Below are 17,322 nucleotides of genomic sequence, written 5' to 3'. Positions count from 1 at the left end.
ATAGTGTGGCCTTCCTGCCTGGGGGTGTTGAGTAGGCTGTTTAAGATGATGATCTCACCCTGAAGGAGATACAAAGATGTGTTTACAGTTGATAGTGAGTGTCTGAGTTGTGCTTTGTTAGTGGGGCCACCAAGCATCTCTGTAAGCTGGACCATACAAATTAAATATATGATTTGTGAAAATGTCGTTGAAAGGCTTTGCTCAACCTTGGCCTTCATCTAGTCAAAGAAGTATCTGCTGATTAGTCATTAACTTAGTGATTACAAGTCTGTGTTGATCTTTGACAGATGTGAATAAGAAATGTAAAACTAGTTCTGAAGTCTTTGCTTCAGCCCATTTACAATTTAAGGTTATTTAGAGCGTTATGGACCATTGTAAAAGACTTTGAATTTTCACTCAGTGAAGGGGGGCCCTTGGACAGTTTTGAGCAGAGGCCAGATATTCACGATTGGCTTCCCGTTGAAAGGATCGCTCTGGCAAAAGTTCAGTGACGTGGAGCAAACCAGGGAGATGGCAGTAGCGGCGAGACAAAAAGTCATCTGGATATACTTTATTTGAAAGCTAAATCAGTAGGATTTCCTAGTGGAGTAAATGTGGGGTGTGTGAGAGGAAATGAGGATGAGTAGAAGTTACTGGAAGGAGTGATTATTATTAGTTAGGCAGGAAAGCCCCTAGTTGGTGCAGCCTTGTCTGAGAAGATGATTTGTGGGGTTGGGTAGGTTTGAAGTATGTTCAGACAAGTGGAGTGTCAAGTCTGGAGAGAGACTCAGCTGTACTGTCCTCAGCATATAGATGGCTTCTTAAAAGCCATAAGATGGCTTGGGGAGTGAGTGCAGAGATGGGGCAGGCAGAGCAGGACTGTGGGTGAGAGGAGGTAGCATCAGTGGGACCCAAGGAGTGCCCAAGAGGGAGAAGAAATCTCCAGAGAATGCCAGGCATGCTGGAAGCCAGCTGTAGAAGGAGGTGAAACATTGCTCAGTTCTGTTTGTTGACCATGATGCAGACAGAACTAACCACTGGAATAGCAATGTGGAGGCCTTTAGTACCTTGACAAGCATTTTCATAGAGTGGTGAGTGAAAGTCCAATTCTCGTGGATTTAAGAGAATGGGAGCAAAGGAACTGGAGACTGCTACTGTAGAGAACATTTGTGGGGTTTGCTGCAGAAGGAAGCAGAGAAATGGAGCAGAGGTTGATAGAGGAAGTGGAGTCAAAAGAAGGTTTTAAGATGAGAGAAATAACAGAGGGAAGGTATGATGGAATAAAGTCCAACAAGAATGGTTGGTATGTAGTGTGCTTTAGTTTGGCATTAAGTAGTGGCATGGATAAATAATCTAAGCTAGAGCTGCCAGGTGGAACTTTCTGCCTTCATGGACATGCATATCTGTGCTGTCCAATATCATAGCCACTGGCCACGTGTTGGTGTTGACCACTTGCAGTGTGGCAAGTGTGATTGAGGAACTGAATTTTAAATATTATTTAATTTTAATTTAAATATCCACACATAGCTACCCTATCTGGCAGCGCAGAGTCTGGATACAGGTGTAAACCCTGGTACAGGATTCATAGTGGGAGTTCTTTAGGTTTTCAGGTAAGTTAGGAAACAGGCATCAGGTGAGAGTGAGAATGAGGGAGGAGGTGTTGGGTGTTTAAGGACGAGAAAAAGAATGAAATAATTGTTTGGAGAGTAAGAAAAGAAGGCATGGACTGGAGAAGCTTTGAGTGTGGACATTCAGGGCTCCTCTCAGAGCTGTTTACATTTGCTGTATGTTGGAGCAACTGAGAAGAAAACAGTTGGGACGTATTCTGAACAAATTGTAGGGATAAAATTTGTATAAAATATAAAAATAATTTATGTTATTTTTAATATGTTAAGGCTAAATAATTCTATCCATGGCTTACTTAGGGAGTACTCATTTTTTTAATATTAATAACGGCATTATGAATTTTCCCCCTTACACACAGCTTAATCGGGCAGAATTTGAAGATCAAGATGATGAAGCCAGAGTTCAATATGAGGGTTTTCGACCTGGGATGTATGTCCGAATTGAGATTAAGAATGTACCCTGTGAATTTGTGCTGAATTTTGACCCCCATTACCCAGTCATTCTGGGTGGTCTGGGCAACAGCGAAGGCAGTGTCGGATATGTGCAGGTAGGTGCCCTGTGCTGCACATTCAGCAGCTGAGGGTCTTGGGATGTGCCTGCACCAGGCATCTTACTGAACTCTCCTCTTCTCTCAGATGCGTCTGAAGAAACATCGCTGGTATAAGAAAATTCTCAAGTCCCGAGATCCAATAATTTTCTCTGTAGGATGGAGAAGGTTTCAGACCATACCTCTTTATTATATTGAAGACCACAATGGAAGACAAAGGCTTCTAAAATATACCCCACAGCACATGCATTGTGGAGCAACCTTTTGGGGTAAAATGTGATTAGAAGAATTTGCTTATAGGTTAATTTAAACCTTTAGGCTGTTATCACTATAGCTTTGCTCTTTTCCTTTCATAAAATCCCAATTCATAAGATTTTTCTGCCTTTTGGGGGGTGGGCAATGTTGGAGTAAATATATATAAGACAGAATCCAGAATTTGTGGTTTACTGTATTTCCTTTTTTCCTATTTTCTTTTAAGGTCCTGTCACTCCGCAGGGAACTGGGTTCTTGGCGATACAGTCTGTCAGTGACATGATGGTAACTGCCTTGGATGATTTACTTTATAGATTCTGTTTCAGAAATGCATCTTGAATATGGATTATTATGTACATGAAATGTTAAGTTGAAGATTGCTCATTTTTAATGTGTAATATAAAGTAAATTTCATTTTGCTTTTGATCTTCCTATATCCTTTTAAGTAGGGTATGGGAGTAGATATGGTGAAGTAGAAGAATTACAATGATACCGAAGATAATTTAGTGTGCATTTTTGGAGGTATTTAGCTAAGAAAGTACTTACGCAGTGTTCATCATGTGCTAATAAGCACTATACTGGGTACTGAGGATACGTATCATCCTAGACCAGCTAGACATGACCCTCCTAGACATGCTGGCTTAACAAAGTGTGTTCACTCATCTTCATTTGACCCATCAGAGCAAGTTTTATTGGCCCCATTTAAAAGAGAAGAAAACAAAATAATGAGCAGATGGAATCTGCCCTAGATGGCCAAAATTTAACTTCTTAAACATTGCAACTGTATTTTTATTTTCCATTTCATTCCAAATAGATTGTGAAATTAAGTTCTTATGAAATGACTCTCAGGAAAGTACTCAAGTCATCATCATTAGTTTGGCTTACCAGTATTAACATTTTAGATTGCTTCTGTTAAAATGCTGTGTTTCATGTTCAGATGTTCTCTCTTATTCTTTCTTAACTGATTGTAAGTGAAGTACACTTTGGTGATTTATTGTATCACAGACAATTGTAGTTTTGTCTTGCTGATATTATTCCTATATTCAAATTTTGGGGTTCCTTTTAGCCTGATTTCCGGATAGCTGCCACAGGAGTTGTCCTTGATCTGGATAAGTCCATAAAAATTGTGAAGAAATTAAAGCTAACTGGTTTTCCATATAAAATTTTCAAGAACACTTCATTTATTAAGGTCTGTATATCTCCATATTCCCATATTTATAAATGAATATATTGTTAAAGGAGGAATGAAATACTCTAAATTATGGGTCTAATGTTTTTAGAAAAGTATTTGAAATCTTTTATAAACTGGATCTTTAATATTGTTTCATTTACTCTTTTATGTTAGTCTCCGTGTTACTTAAATGTGCTGAAAAATCTTAAGGTGAAGTAAAACATATTTAATAATTGAGGCTATTGCTTATTGCTCCCATGTGAAGCTGCCGCAGAACTGATATTGAAAATATGTAATTTCATCCACTGGGTTTTATTTTCTACTTTTTTGGTTTGTGTTAAGAAAGGAGAAAAAATCATATGTTTAACCATTCAGTAGAAAAATAGACAAAGCAATTTATAGAAAACTTGGCAAGAGTGCAGAGAAATGGACACACTGTTCTGCAGTATTTTGGGAGATTAGTTTGAGCAGCTTTTATTGAAAATTTCATTAGGGGGGGATGTTTCCATTAAAAACAGGGTTAAGATCATAAAAGGTTCTTTTATTATAACCTAATAATACCACCAGCGTTTGTCTAGCTCTTTTTAGTTTATAAGTGCATGCACCTAAGTAATTGGATATGAGCTGCAGTCCAACCTGTGAGGTGCCAGCAAAGGCTACCTGGGCTGGTTCAGTCTAATAAATACTTCTTTGACTTTCTCTTCTACAGAGAAACCAGTGATGAGTATGCTAATGAGCCCACAGTAGAGTCTTGATTAATGTTATTTTGGGGAAAATAATATAGAGTTGTATTCTTTCTGAGGTAATAATTTCACTTTTAGGGGGCAAAATACATTTTGATTATTATATCATCCTTAAATTAATTGTTCTTTTTTTTCAACCAAGGCTATATTTATGAACATAGAGGTAAAATATATGATTCTATGTGTTTGTATTTTTATTTTTATATGCCTGTAGGGAATGTTTAATTCTACCTTGGAAGTGGCCAAATTTGAAGGTGCTGTGATTCGAACTGTCAGTGGAATAAGGGGACAGATCAAGAAAGCACTCCGGGCTCCAGAAGGAGCTTTCCGGGCCACCTTCGAGGATAAGTTGCTGATGAGTGGTAGATATCCTTTGTGGCGTGTTCCAGATTGTGTGACTATTCATTATTGTTTTCTAGCCAGAGTTGAGTAGAGGTTGGAGTTTGAATCTCTAGAAAGTCAGAGTCAGTTCCAGCTCTCCCTGGTCAGAGTACGTTATGCAGTGTGATCATTCACGTTGCGCCTGCAGCCCCTTGGTCACCCTCAGTAAAAGTGCTGTGATAGATGAGTAATTTACTTAGTGAAGTCCCTCTTCAAGTACTGTGCAACGAGGTATAGAAGTTTGTGGTGAAATTTTGGGTTTTTTTCCTTGGCAAAATGGATATGAATCTCTTTTGAAAATGTTAAAAGTTAATTTCTTCTCCTTCCAGATATTGTCTTCATGCGAACGTGGTATCCTGTCTCCATGCCAGCCTTCTATAACCCTGTAACATCTTTGTTGAAACCAGTGGGTGAGAAAGACACCTGGTCAGGGATGCGAACAACAGGTCAACTTAGGCTTGCCCACGGCATCAGACTAAAGCCCAACAAGGATTCTCTGTATAAGGTACAGGTTGTGTGTGTGTTAATGCAGATGACAGCATCTGCTCTTACAGATAGGGAGTCAGACAGAGGTTTTTATATGTAATATCTTACGTGATTTGAAATTTAAAGTATAAAATCTAACATTAAATTTGAACAGTTGTATATTCATCGAATATTTTGGAAAAGGAACATGAAAAAATGGTAATAGTGGGTTTTTTTTCTGGATTGAAAAGTAGACTTAAACTTTTTTAAAAAATAAATTTTGTATATATTTGCAGTTTACAACATGATATAGAAAACATAGATAGTAAATGGTTACTATCGTGAAGCAACTTAACATATCTGCTATTTCCCATAGTTACTTTTTTTGTGTGACAGGAGCAGCTAAAATGTACATATTTAACAAAAATCCCCAATAGAATACATTTTTATTAACTATAGTCTTCTTGTACATTAGATTTCTAGACTTGTTCATCTTACATATCTACTTTATATATTTTTTACTTTATTCTCCCCATTTTCTGTTGGTCATTTTTATTTCTTCTTTGGAGAAATGTCTGTTCAGATCCTTTACCCATTTTTTAATTGGGTTATTTTTCTGCTATTAAAACAGTTTGTAAGAGTTCTTTATAGATTTTGGATATTAACCCTTTATCAGATATGTGGTTTTCACACACGTTTTTCCATCCTATAGGTTGCCTTTTCTTTTCTTTTCTTTTCTTTTCTTTTCTTTTCTTTTCTTTTCTTTTCTTTTCTTTTCTTTTCTTTTCTTTTCTTTTCTTTTTCTTTTTCTTTTTACGTTGCCTTTTCATTTTGCTGTGATGATTTGTTTATTTTGCTGTGCAGAAGCTTTTTAGTTTGATATAGTCCTTATTTATTTTTCAATTTATAGCCTGGCTTTTGGTGTGATATCCAAAAATCATTGCCAAGGTCAAGGGGATTTTCTCCTATGTTCTTTTGTAAGAGTTTTATGGCTTCAGGTCTTATTTAGGTCTTGCATCCATTTTGAGTTGATTTTTATATATGGTGTAAGATAAAGGTCCATTTTCATTGCATGTGGAAATCTAGTTCCCCCAGCACCATTTATTAAAGAGATTCCTTCCCCATTGTGTCCTCTTGGTTGTCCTTGTGAAAAATTAGTTGCTATGAAATGTATTTGGATTTATTTACATGCTCTCTGTTCTGTTCCATTGGCCTGTGTTTCTGTTTTTATGCCAATACAATACAGTTTTCATTATAGCTTTGTAATATAATTTTAAATCAGGAAACGTGATACCTCCAACTTTGTTTTTCTCACTATTGCATTGGTGGTTTGGGGTTTTTGTTGTTCTGTATGAATTTTAGGATTGTTTTTTCTATTTCTGTGAAGAATGCCATTGGACTTTTGATAGGGATTTCATTAAATCTTTCTATTTGCTTTGGGTAGTATGGACATTTTAACAATATTAATTCTTCCAATCTACAAACATAGGATATTTTTATTTATTTGTGTATTATTAAGTTTCTTTCATTGGTGTTTTATAGTTTTCAGTGTTCATATCTTTCACCCCCTTTGCTAAATTTATTCTTAAATATTTTAATTTTTTTGATGTTGTTGTAAATAGGATTGTTTTCTTGATTTATTTTTCAGCTAAGTATAATATTATTTGTACATAGAAATGCTACTGATTTTTATGTTGGTTTTGTATTAATATCTTGCAACTTTACTGAATTCATTTATTAGTTCTGATAAGGTTTTTTGTGGAATCTTTGGATTTTCTTATGTAGAGGATCATGTCATCTGCAAATAGAGATAATTTTACTTTTTTTTTTTCTGATTTGGATGCTTTTTGTTTTTTGTTATTTTTTCTTGTCTGGTTGCTCTTGCTAGTACTTCTAGTACTGTGTTGAATAAAAATGATGAGAGTGGGTATCCCTGTCTTGCACTCAATCTTAGTAGAAAAGCTTTCAGTTGTTCCCCATTGATTATTATGTTAGCTGTGGGTTTTTTATAAATAGCCTTTATCATGTTGAGGAACTTTCCTTCTATACCTGTACTGTTAAGAGTTTTTATCAAGAAAGGATGCAGAACTTTGTCAAATGCTTTTTCTGCATCAGTTGAGATGATCATGTGGTTTTTATCTTTCATTCTGTTAATCTGATGTATCACGTTGATTGATTTACATGTGCTTAACCAATCTTGAATGCTGGGGATAAATCCCACTTGATTTTTGATGTGTTGTTGAATTCCATTTGCTAATATTTTATTGAGGATTTTTGTATCAGTGTTTGATTTATCAGAGGTATCAGGCTATAGTTTATTGTGGTTTCTTTGTCTGGCTTAGGTATAACAGGTGATGCTGGCTTAGTAAAATGTGTTCAGAAATATTTCCTCTAGCTCTGTTTTTGGAAGGTTTTAAGAAGTATTGGTAATAATTCTTCTTGGAATATTTGGTAGAATTGAGTCATGAAACCACCTGGTCCTGAGCTTCTCTTTGTTAGAAGGCCTTTTTTGTTATTGTTCTGTTCAAGCTTCTGTTTCTGTTTCTTCCTAATTAAATCTGGCAGGTGTTATTTTTCTAGGAATTTATCCAATTCTTCTAGGTTATCCAATTTGTTGGCATATAATTGTTCATAATAGTCCTTTGTGATCCTTTTTATTTCTTAGGCGTCTGTTGTAATGTCTCCACTTTCATTTCTGATTTTATTTATTTGAGTCTTTTTTTCTTTATCTAGCTAGATATTTTCCAATTCTTGTTTATTTTTTAAAGAATCAACTCTTGGTTTTATTGATTTTTCCTCCCTCCATGGTTTTTCTGTTATATCTATTTGATTTATTTCTGCTCTGATCTTTATTCTTTTCTTCATTCTGCTAATGTTGGGTTTATTTTGTTCTTTTTCTAGTTTCTTGAGATGTAATATTAGGCTCTTTATTTGGGATCTTTCTTTCTTTTTTTAATGTAGGCATTTCTTGCTATAAACTTTCCTCTTGGAACTATTTTTAATGCATCCTATAGGTTTTGATATGTTGTGTTTCCATTGTTGTTTGCCTAAGATATTTTTAATTTCTCTTTTGATTTATTCTTTGATCCATTGGTTGTTCAGGAGCATGTTGTTTAATTTCTACATATTCTAAATTTTTCAAGATTCCTCCTGTTACTGATTTCTTGTTTTATACAGTTGTGGTTGGAAACAATACTAGATGTGATTTCAGTCTTCTTGAATTTGTTTAAACTTGTTTTATGACCTAACGTATGGTCTATCCTGGGGAATATTTAATGTATATTCTGCTGCTGTTGGATGGAAAGTTTTATGTAAGTCTGTAGGAATATTTGGTTTGAAGTGCAGATCAAATGTAGTATTTCCTTATTAATTTTCTATCTGGTTGATCATTGAAAGTGGGATATTGGAGTCCCCTAGTATTGTATTGCTGTGTATTTCTTGCTTCATGTCCACTAATATTTGCTATATACATTTAGGTGCTTTGATGTTGGGTGCATATATATTTACAATTGTTATGTCCTCCTGATAAATTGAACCTTTATCATTAAATAATGACCTCCTTTGCCTTTTGTAACGGTTTTTTACTTGAAGGCTATTTGAAGCTGACTTGAAGCTACCCCTGCTCTCTTTTGATTACTGTTTGCGTGGAATATCTGTTTTCATCACTTCACTTTTAGCTTATATATGTTTCTAAAGCTAAAATGGGTCTCTTGTTGGCAGCATATAGTTGACTTTTTAAAAAACTCACTCAGCCACTCTCTCTTTTGATTGGAGAGTTTAATCCATCTACATTCAAGGTTATTATGGATAGGTAAGGACTTACTTCTGCATTTTGTAATTGTTTTCTGGTGGTTTGGTATTCTTTGTTCTTTCCATCCTTTCTTATTGTATACTTTTGGGATTTGATGATTTTCTGTAGTGGTAAGCTTTGATTTCTGTCTCTTGTTTATGTATCTACTGTAGTTTTTTGCTTTGAGGTTACTCTGAGGGCCTACATAAAACATCCTATGGTTATAATAGACAACTTTAAGTCAATAACAATTTAATTTTGGTCACGTACAAATGCTCTAGACTTTTATCCTCCCCTTCACAATTTATATTTTTATGCCACAATTTATAATTTTTTATATTGTATATTCATTTCTTAACAATTTGTTGTAGCTATAGTTATGTTTGACCATTTTGACTTTTAATCTTCATCTTAGAGATTTGAAACATTTACACACCTCCATTACAGTAATGGAGTATTCTGAATTTGACTGTAAATTTACTTCTACTAGTATGTTTTATGCTTTCATGTGTTTTTATGACAGCAATTATCGTCCTTTCATTTCCATCAAAGAATTCTCTTAAGTATTTCTTGTAATGCAGGTCTAGTGTTGATAAATTCCCTCAGCTTTTGTTTTTCTAGAAAGCTATTTTTCCTTCATTTCTGAAGGCCAGCTTTGCTGGGTATAATATTCTTGGTTGACAAATTTTTGATTTTTTCCTTTCAGTACTTTGACTATCTATATTATCCCATTCTCTCCTGGACTGCAAGGTTTCTGTTTAGACATTCACTGATAATCCAATAGGGACTTGTATGTGACTTGATACTTTTCTCTTGCTACTTTTAAAATTCTCTTTCTCTTTGACTTTAGACATTTTGATTATAATGTGCTTCAGTGAGAACCTCTTTGGGTTCAACCTGTTTGGGGATCTTTGAGCTTCTTGAATATGGATGTCCATATCTCTCCCAAGATTTGTGACATTTTCAGCAATTATTTTGTTAAATAATCTTTCTGTACCTTTTTCCATCACTTCAATAATGCAAACATTTGTTTACTTAATGGTGTTTCATAAGTTCAATAGGCTTTTTTCAAGGCCCCCCCCCCAACTTCTGATTGGGTTATTTCTAAAGACTTGTCTGCAAGTTCAGAGGTTCTTTCTTGTGCATGATCTAGTCTGATGTTGAAACTCTGTTGTATTCTTTATTTCATTCATTGAATTCTTATAGCTCTAAGATTTCAGTTTGTTGTTGTTTTTTTTTAATGATTTCTATTTCTGTTGAATTTCTTTTTCAGATCACTAATTATTTTTCTGATTTCATTGAAATATCTCTTTGTATTCTCATGTATCTCACTGAGTTTCCTTAAGATCCTTATTTTTAATTCCTTTTCAGGCAATTTGTAAATTTTTGTTTCTTTGGAATGAGTTACTAGAGAATTACTGTGATCCTTCAGCAGTGTCATGTTTCCTATCCACCTGCATTGATGTCTGCAAATCTGATAGAATAGTCACGTCTTCCAAACTTTACAGAGCGTATTTCCTAGGGAGAGACTTTTGTCCCACAGAGGTCTTTGGGTGCAGGTTGGAAGGATGCCATGGCTTAGGTTCCAAGTGGATGCAATGGGATCTGCATCTGTACAGAATCTGCCTCTGTGCAAATTCTTCAGCTGCGATTAACATCAGCTATGACGGCTGGTGCCTCAGAGGTTTAGTTAGGCTGAAGGAGTTTGTGGCAGTGTGTGCTGTTAGAGTCCTCAGTGTCACAGGCTTTTAGGGTCTTCTTATTCTCATTTTCCCCACAATGAGAGTCTTAGGTGATCCTTCTGGGCGTTGGATCTGACATGACCCACAAGTAGCTGCAGTGGTGTTGGGTTCCAGGGCAGCTGCCCAGAGCAGTGCCCAGAGCAGCTGTGGAGTCCAGGTCCTGGGCTTAGGGTCTTGTGAACCTGCTGTGGCACCTGGGATTTGGGACACAGGTTCACTCCAAGGCACAGGTAGATGCATGTATCCCACAAAGCTGGGGCCTTTGGCTCTGAGGTAGACTCCAGCTGCTTAGGCCTACAGAGCTGGGTTGCAGCTATGACTTTGATCCTGGGGGCAGGACACAGTACTGGCCTGGCCCTGGGAAAGTGTGCTCTGGAATTTCAGGCCCTAGATTGTAGGGCACAGCTGCAATTTGGAAACTGGAGCCAGTAGGGCATAGTGGTAACATACGTCCCAGGGGACGAGGCACCACATAGTAGTGCCTTTGGACCCTGCAATGGAGGGATATGGCAGTATCTTGGGCTCTGTGAGGCCAGATGCAGCATCAGGAAGTACTCAGGAACAGCAGAGTGTGGCTGTGGCTTGGGCTCTAGGAAGGTAGGGTGCAGCACAGCAACCATTTTACTCCCTGAGGAGTCAGGGTGCCTCAGCAGTTTAGATTGTAGGGTCAGTTCAGTTCCAGGGAGCAGGGTGCTGTAGTTGTTTGTCCAGAAGGGCAGGGTACACCAGCTCAGCCAATGCTTTGTTTCCCTGGGATATAGGGTGGCACATTGGCTCAGCCAGAGCACCTGTTCTTTATGAAGTGGGGTACTGCTTCAGCTCTGGTGCCAGGGAGTGTGACTGCTCTGGATGACCAAGGCACAGATTTACTAGGAGGTAGGGTGCCAAGTCAATTCTGGCCCTGAGGGGCTGAGCATGGCAGCCTGGCCCCTCAGGATAGGATGTATGCTGTGGTTTGGGTGTGGTTTGTCCCTGCCAAAACTTAAATTGAAATGATTCTCAATGTGGTGGTGTTTGGGAGGTGTGACCTAGTGGGAAATGTTTGAGTCATGGGGCAGATCCTTCATGAATATATTGTGCCAGCGATTAGTTATCAGAGAGTGCAATGTTATAAATGTGAGTTCAGCTTCCTAGACTCTCTCTTGCTTCTTCTCTTTGCTATGTAATCTCTTTGCATGCATCTGTTTCCCTTTCCACTTTCTGCAATGAATTGAAGCAGTATGAGAGCCTCACAGATGGGCTCCCGGGTCTTGGACTTTCCAGTCACCAGAATTGTGAGCCAAATAAACATCTTTTTAAAATAAAGTACCCAATCTCAGGTATTTTATAGCAGCACTGAATGGACTAAGACAGTGTATCAGCAGCTCGGGGGTGGTGGACCACCAGGTTGGGGTGGTATGGGGTGAGAAAGCCTCAGGGATGGAAGGGTGCAGTGGCTATTTACCCCTGCAGCAGGACACACTCCTGCAGAGTTTCTAGGTCCAAGATGGCATAGTGCACTGCAGCATGGGTTTTGGGGGAAGCACAGCTGTCTGGACTGCTGTCTGGACTCCAGGTGGCTCTGTTAGCACTTGTAGGGAGTGCTGAGGTCCTCTTGCTTACCTTGTCCCTATAGGGAGCAGTCCTCTAGGTTCAAGCTGATCCTGACTGAGAGATGCCAGGCCAGAGGCATGTTGCTTCCTTCCCTTCTTTATGTGACCGTCCTGGTTTCTGTGTTCTGCCAGATTTTTGCCACCCCTTTGATGTGCTGGCACTCTCCTTTGGTTATTTTCATCAAAATATAGTTGTTTATTTGTTGCTTTGGTTGTCCTTGTGGTGGGGGGACAAGCACAAGAGGATTCTGGTTGGCATCTTGCTGACATCACTCCCTGTTAAACTTTTCATTGTATCCTTTTTTGAACTTTATACTCTTTTGAGCTTTTCCCCCCCACCATATACATTTATTTTAAAAATGTTAATGTGCTCATATTTATTGAAGGAATATGGGTTTTAATTAAATTTTTAATGTTTTAGTAAACTTTTTATTGAAATGTTAACATACAGAAAAATATCCAAATCGTAAGTGTACAGCTCAGTGAATTGTAGCACACTGAAGCTGCCATGCCCTGGACCAAGCAATAGAATTACCAGCATACCAGAAGCCCCTTCTCCCAATCACTATGAGCTCCTCCTCGATGATAGCCACTGTCGCAACTCCTGACATATAGATTAGTTTTGCCTGATTTTGAGTTTTCTAAAATATAGCACATACTATTTTTCCTAGCTTCTTTGACTCGATTTTATAGGCATCAGCCATATTCTTGTATATGGCAGATATTCATTTATTATTATTGTTGAGTTCCATTATGTGACAGTGTCATAGTTTATCCATTGATGGATAGAAATGATTTCCATTTCTTGGCCATTATAACGCTGCCCTGAACACTAGGTCTTGGGTGTGTGAGCTCTTTGGTGCACACACTTCTGTTAGAAGATCCCCAGGGGTGAGTTGCGGGCTCTAGGGTGTGTGCACTCAGCTTCAGTGCAGGAGGCCTGTGCTCATTCTGGAGTCACAGCGGCTTAGCCTCGACCCGTAGCTCCATAGAGTGCTCATCCTTCCACTGCCTTGCCAATAGTTGGCCAGTCAGTATTGTTTTATTTTAGGTTTTCAGTCCCTGTCTGGATTCCCACTTTCATTTAGATTTTGGTCTCAGAAGTTCATTACTTTCTTCACAGCTTAACAATGCATTTGAAAAGATTTATTTGTTTTAATCCAGGATTTTATTCAGTTGTTTTGTAATAAGATGGTAGTTTGAGGTTTCATTCTGTTCTTCTGCTAGAAACGGAAGTCAGCAGGCATTATTCTTTCTATAAAATAGTTAATAAAATTTTGGTTCAACTTACATGAATTTTTATTCAAGTATACTTCAAGATGTGGTACCATTAATTATCCAGGTGCAGTGCTTATACTTTTGTGAGAACATTTCTCTGAGTTTTTTAAAGCAATTTGGGTTTCTTAATAGACAATTTTGAATATTATTGTGGATGATGTCTTTAATAATAAATTTAAAGACATAAGAGAAATATTCTGTATATAGTTGATGCTGACCTTGTAAAGGCCAAGGGCAAAACTTGCCACTTTAACAGTGCTTCTGAATATTTGTCATTTTGCATAATTTAAACGGAATTTAGATTACCTTGAAAATTCAGTATAAAACATTTTGCCTTCATCTATTGTTTGAATCTTACTTTTTTTCAGCCAGCTTTCTATTAGAAACAGAATAAAGTTAAACTTCTTAATTAGAACCAGAGATGGGGACACTTTGGCTACTGATTAGAGGAAGAACTCTGTCCTTAAATCAAGAGAGTTTGATAGTCGAGATGAAAAGCTAGATTATTCTTGTCAGGGTGGAAAACAACCACTACAGTGCTCCAAAGATAAATGCCCTGAATTTTCCATTAAAAGAAACTTTGGAAGCCAATGCAGGACGATTGCTTGAGGTCAGGAGTTTGAGACCAGCTTGAGCAAGAGTGAGACCCCCTTTCTACAGAAAATAGAGCAATTAGCTGGGTGTGGGCACCTGTAGTCCAGCTACTTGGAAGGCTGAGGCAGGAGGATCCCTTGAGCCCAGGAGTTCGAGGCTGTAGTGACCTATGATTGTGCCACTGCACTCCAGCCTGGGTGACAGAGTGAGACCCTGTCTCTAAACCAAACAAACAAAAACTTTGGATCTGTTCAGTTTGCTCTGTTGAGACCCCATAGTTCCATGCCAAAGAAATGGGCACAGTTGATTTTTTGGAAGTTATAAATAAATATAATCTGTTCCTCTGTTTGCTTAGAGTTGTGAATGTTCACTGAGGTGGTCTGTATTTGATGAATGATTGAGTCCTGGTTTCTGAGGGACAGCAGACTAGTCTTACTGATCTTCTGGAAAAGTTAATGAGATTTTATGCAAAAGTTTTAAATGCACATAGTACATATATCATAGTTTATATATGTCACAGTCTTTGTTTTCTTTTTCTTTTTAGCCAGTTCTGAGGCAAAAGAAACATTTTAATTCATTGCACATTCCAAAAGCTTTGCAGAAGGCATTGCCATTTAAGAACAAGCCCAAGACCCAAGCAAAGGCAGGCAAAGTGCCGAAGGACAGGAGGAGACCGGCCGTCATACGTGAACCTCACGAAAGGAAGGTACTGTCGCCAGGTGGCTTAGCACATGTTGCATTTAGTTATGAAAATAGTGCTCTTAGTAGCACACTTGGCATTTCTACTACATTCTCGGTTTCATCAAGAAAAGGGTAAGGGCCAGAGTTATTCAAGGCAATAGGATTGGAAGTTAGAGGAAGGGCCAGAGTCCCTGTGCATTTTAATAAGGAGTAACAGGCACATATCTAGGGAACCGCTCTGTCCTCACTAGCTGCACACAGTATCCACAGAGTGATTAACCAAGGTGCTTTTGTGGTAAAGGTAAAATACACTCACACATGTATCTCCATGCCTATTGTGATTTCCTGGGTGAGGGTGGTTTTCACTGAGTTAATATTTATGTGGATCATGAATTGCCTTTAGTTTTGATACCATCAGCCAAGGTGTTAGCCACTGAAACATGGAATGCAAGCATGCCGTGACTGTGGGAATATTCTGTGTCTGTCTTGTCAGATCCTTGCACTGCTGGATGCTCTGAGTACAGTGCACAGCCAGAAGATGAAGAAGACCAAACAGCAGCGGCACCTGCACAATAAAGAGCACTTCCAAGAAAAGCAGAAGGAGGAGGAGGAGAAGCTGAAGCGACAGAAGGACCTCAGGAAGAAGCTCTTCCGAATTCAGGGTCAGAAGGAAAGAAGAAATCAGCAGTCCAGTCTGAAGGGGGCTGAGGAACAATTGAAGTGAGCCTTCGGAAGGGAGGGGCTGTCCTCTGGATCTGCAGAGACAGATGGTTTCAAATATCACCATGCTTGTAAATAGCAAGTCAGGGGGCCAGAGCCCCAGAGAGACATCTTTGTGGGATACATCACCCCGACTGTGCCTTTGAGAGGAAGAGTGGAGGAGGGAGGAGACAGCACTGGTAGGACACATGTTCATTCTCAGCTATGGTTATATGAATTCTCTTACTTTCCTCTACCTATCTCAGTTTAATTATTTTGTGCTACAAAGATATCATTAAAATCTTTTTCTGTTAATTTTGGCTTAGTAGTTTTCATTAGGGATGAATGCCTGACAGTTAACTGTGGATAGTTGTTTATTCTACCACCTTTAGGAGTAGTCTTCCAGAAGGGAAAGAAATGTTTACCTGAACCCTAAGCTTTAATGTAAAATTTTAGAGAAGGGTGTGTGGTGGTTTTTGTTTTTTGGTCTGTTGTTGTCTTCTTTGATAATTGACTCTAATGGACATTTTACATCATATTTCATATGTTTTACATATTAGTATAATAGCTAGGTAGCTGTAAATACTTATTTAAAACTTTAGACCAGGAGATTGCTATCTCAGATACAGAGACCAAGGAAATAGTATTAATATATATTAATGAAGCAGACGGCTCTTATTATGCTCATGAATTATACCTGCCTACCTACATTGCCCTTCTTTAATGGAACCTTTTATTGATGTAATCATACTATTATGTATAGGGTGTATATATTTTATGATTATATATTAACATAATCACACATGATCTAATCCTATATGATATAACCAAAAATTCACATATAGTTGTACACTTTGCCTATTTTCTCCCAATGCTAATGTTTTGCAAATATCACAGTCAGGATATTGACCTTGATGTAATCCACTGATTTTGCTCAAATTTCCTGTATGTAGGCATACACATGCGCACACACGTGTGTGTGTGTGTGTAAAAATATGGGCTGCTTCGTGGATTTGCATGTCATCTTTGTATAGAGGCCATGTTAATCTCTGTATCGTTCCAATTTTAGTATGTGTGCTGCCAATGTGAGCGCCACACTGCCTTTTAAAACATCATATGGACCAAAGAAAATTTACCTGAGGCCAACCAGTGGGTTTCCTAAGAGGGTTGTGCACAATTGGCCTAGTCTGAGAGGATTATAAAAACCTAAAACTATCATTGGTTGAGTGCTCAGCCTTGTGTCTCTATAACAAGTGATGGAAATGTGAGAATTCTGCCAGGGCTCACTCTACCTAGGAAGGGACAGTCAGAATGTGCCCAGAGTAATGAACTACTAAGGAATGAACTCTGCGTGTAAATTTTCCTTTGTTCCTTAGGAGCAGTTATGAATATCAGCATCCAGTGTACTGATAGGTCTGGGATTGATACATAATAGACCCATAAAAATTATAAAATAATTGAAAACTAATTTTTGTTATATACATAGCATAATTGTTATAGCATAATTGATACTGTAGTTTGAAATATGAAACTATAATTCAATTAAAAATATACAAGGAACTCTAAGTCATACCATGTTTTGCAGCTAAGGTAGCTTTTACAGGGTCCTTCAGAACAGATGAAACCTAACTTTAAAAGGGTCTTAGGGGCTAAAGAAATGTTTCCAGATAATAACTTGAATCCACAAATGAGAAAAAAAAGTGTATTATATAAGATTATACAAGTAAATTTGTTAAAAGAGTAAGCATTGCAAATAATAAAGCATATATAATTGTATAGTCT

General features: G+C 37.7%; 1 protein-coding gene and 1 non-coding gene across 4 annotated transcripts in view; one reads left to right on the top strand and one right to left on the bottom strand.

The window, feature by feature from the left end:
• Positions 1-15,855, top strand: part of LOC105879010 (BMS1 ribosome biogenesis factor) — a 66,993-nt gene extending 51,138 nt beyond the window's left edge. For all 3 annotated transcript variants that reach the window (XM_012778945.3, XM_020280437.2, XM_076010346.1), the window contains exons 16-23: positions 1,964-2,152; positions 2,241-2,421; positions 2,631-2,689; positions 3,471-3,593; positions 4,533-4,680; positions 5,029-5,204; positions 14,705-14,866; positions 15,335-15,855. In XM_012778945.3, coding sequence (XP_012634399.3) covers positions 1,964-2,152; positions 2,241-2,421; positions 2,631-2,689; positions 3,471-3,593; positions 4,533-4,680; positions 5,029-5,204; positions 14,705-14,866; positions 15,335-15,565 — 1,269 coding nt within the window. In that variant the 3' untranslated portion in view covers positions 15,566-15,855. The remainder of the gene's footprint in view (positions 1-1,963; positions 2,153-2,240; positions 2,422-2,630; positions 2,690-3,470; positions 3,594-4,532; positions 4,681-5,028; positions 5,205-14,704; positions 14,867-15,334) is intronic.
• A 674-nt stretch (positions 15,856-16,529) lies between these two features.
• On the bottom strand, positions 16,530-16,633 carry LOC142875777 (U6 spliceosomal RNA). Its single transcript, XR_012923067.1, has one exon. It is a non-coding gene; the product is annotated as a U6 spliceosomal RNA (small nuclear RNA).
• Positions 16,634-17,322: the final 689 nt, after the last annotated feature.

The sequence above is a fragment of the Microcebus murinus genome, chromosome 14 (assembly GCF_040939455.1).
Source record: "Microcebus murinus isolate Inina chromosome 14, M.murinus_Inina_mat1.0, whole genome shotgun sequence".
Lineage (NCBI taxonomy): Eukaryota > Metazoa > Chordata > Mammalia > Primates > Cheirogaleidae > Microcebus > Microcebus murinus.
The sequence above is the reverse complement of the archived record's forward strand: the minus strand, read 5'-3'. Positions and strand labels throughout refer to the sequence as shown.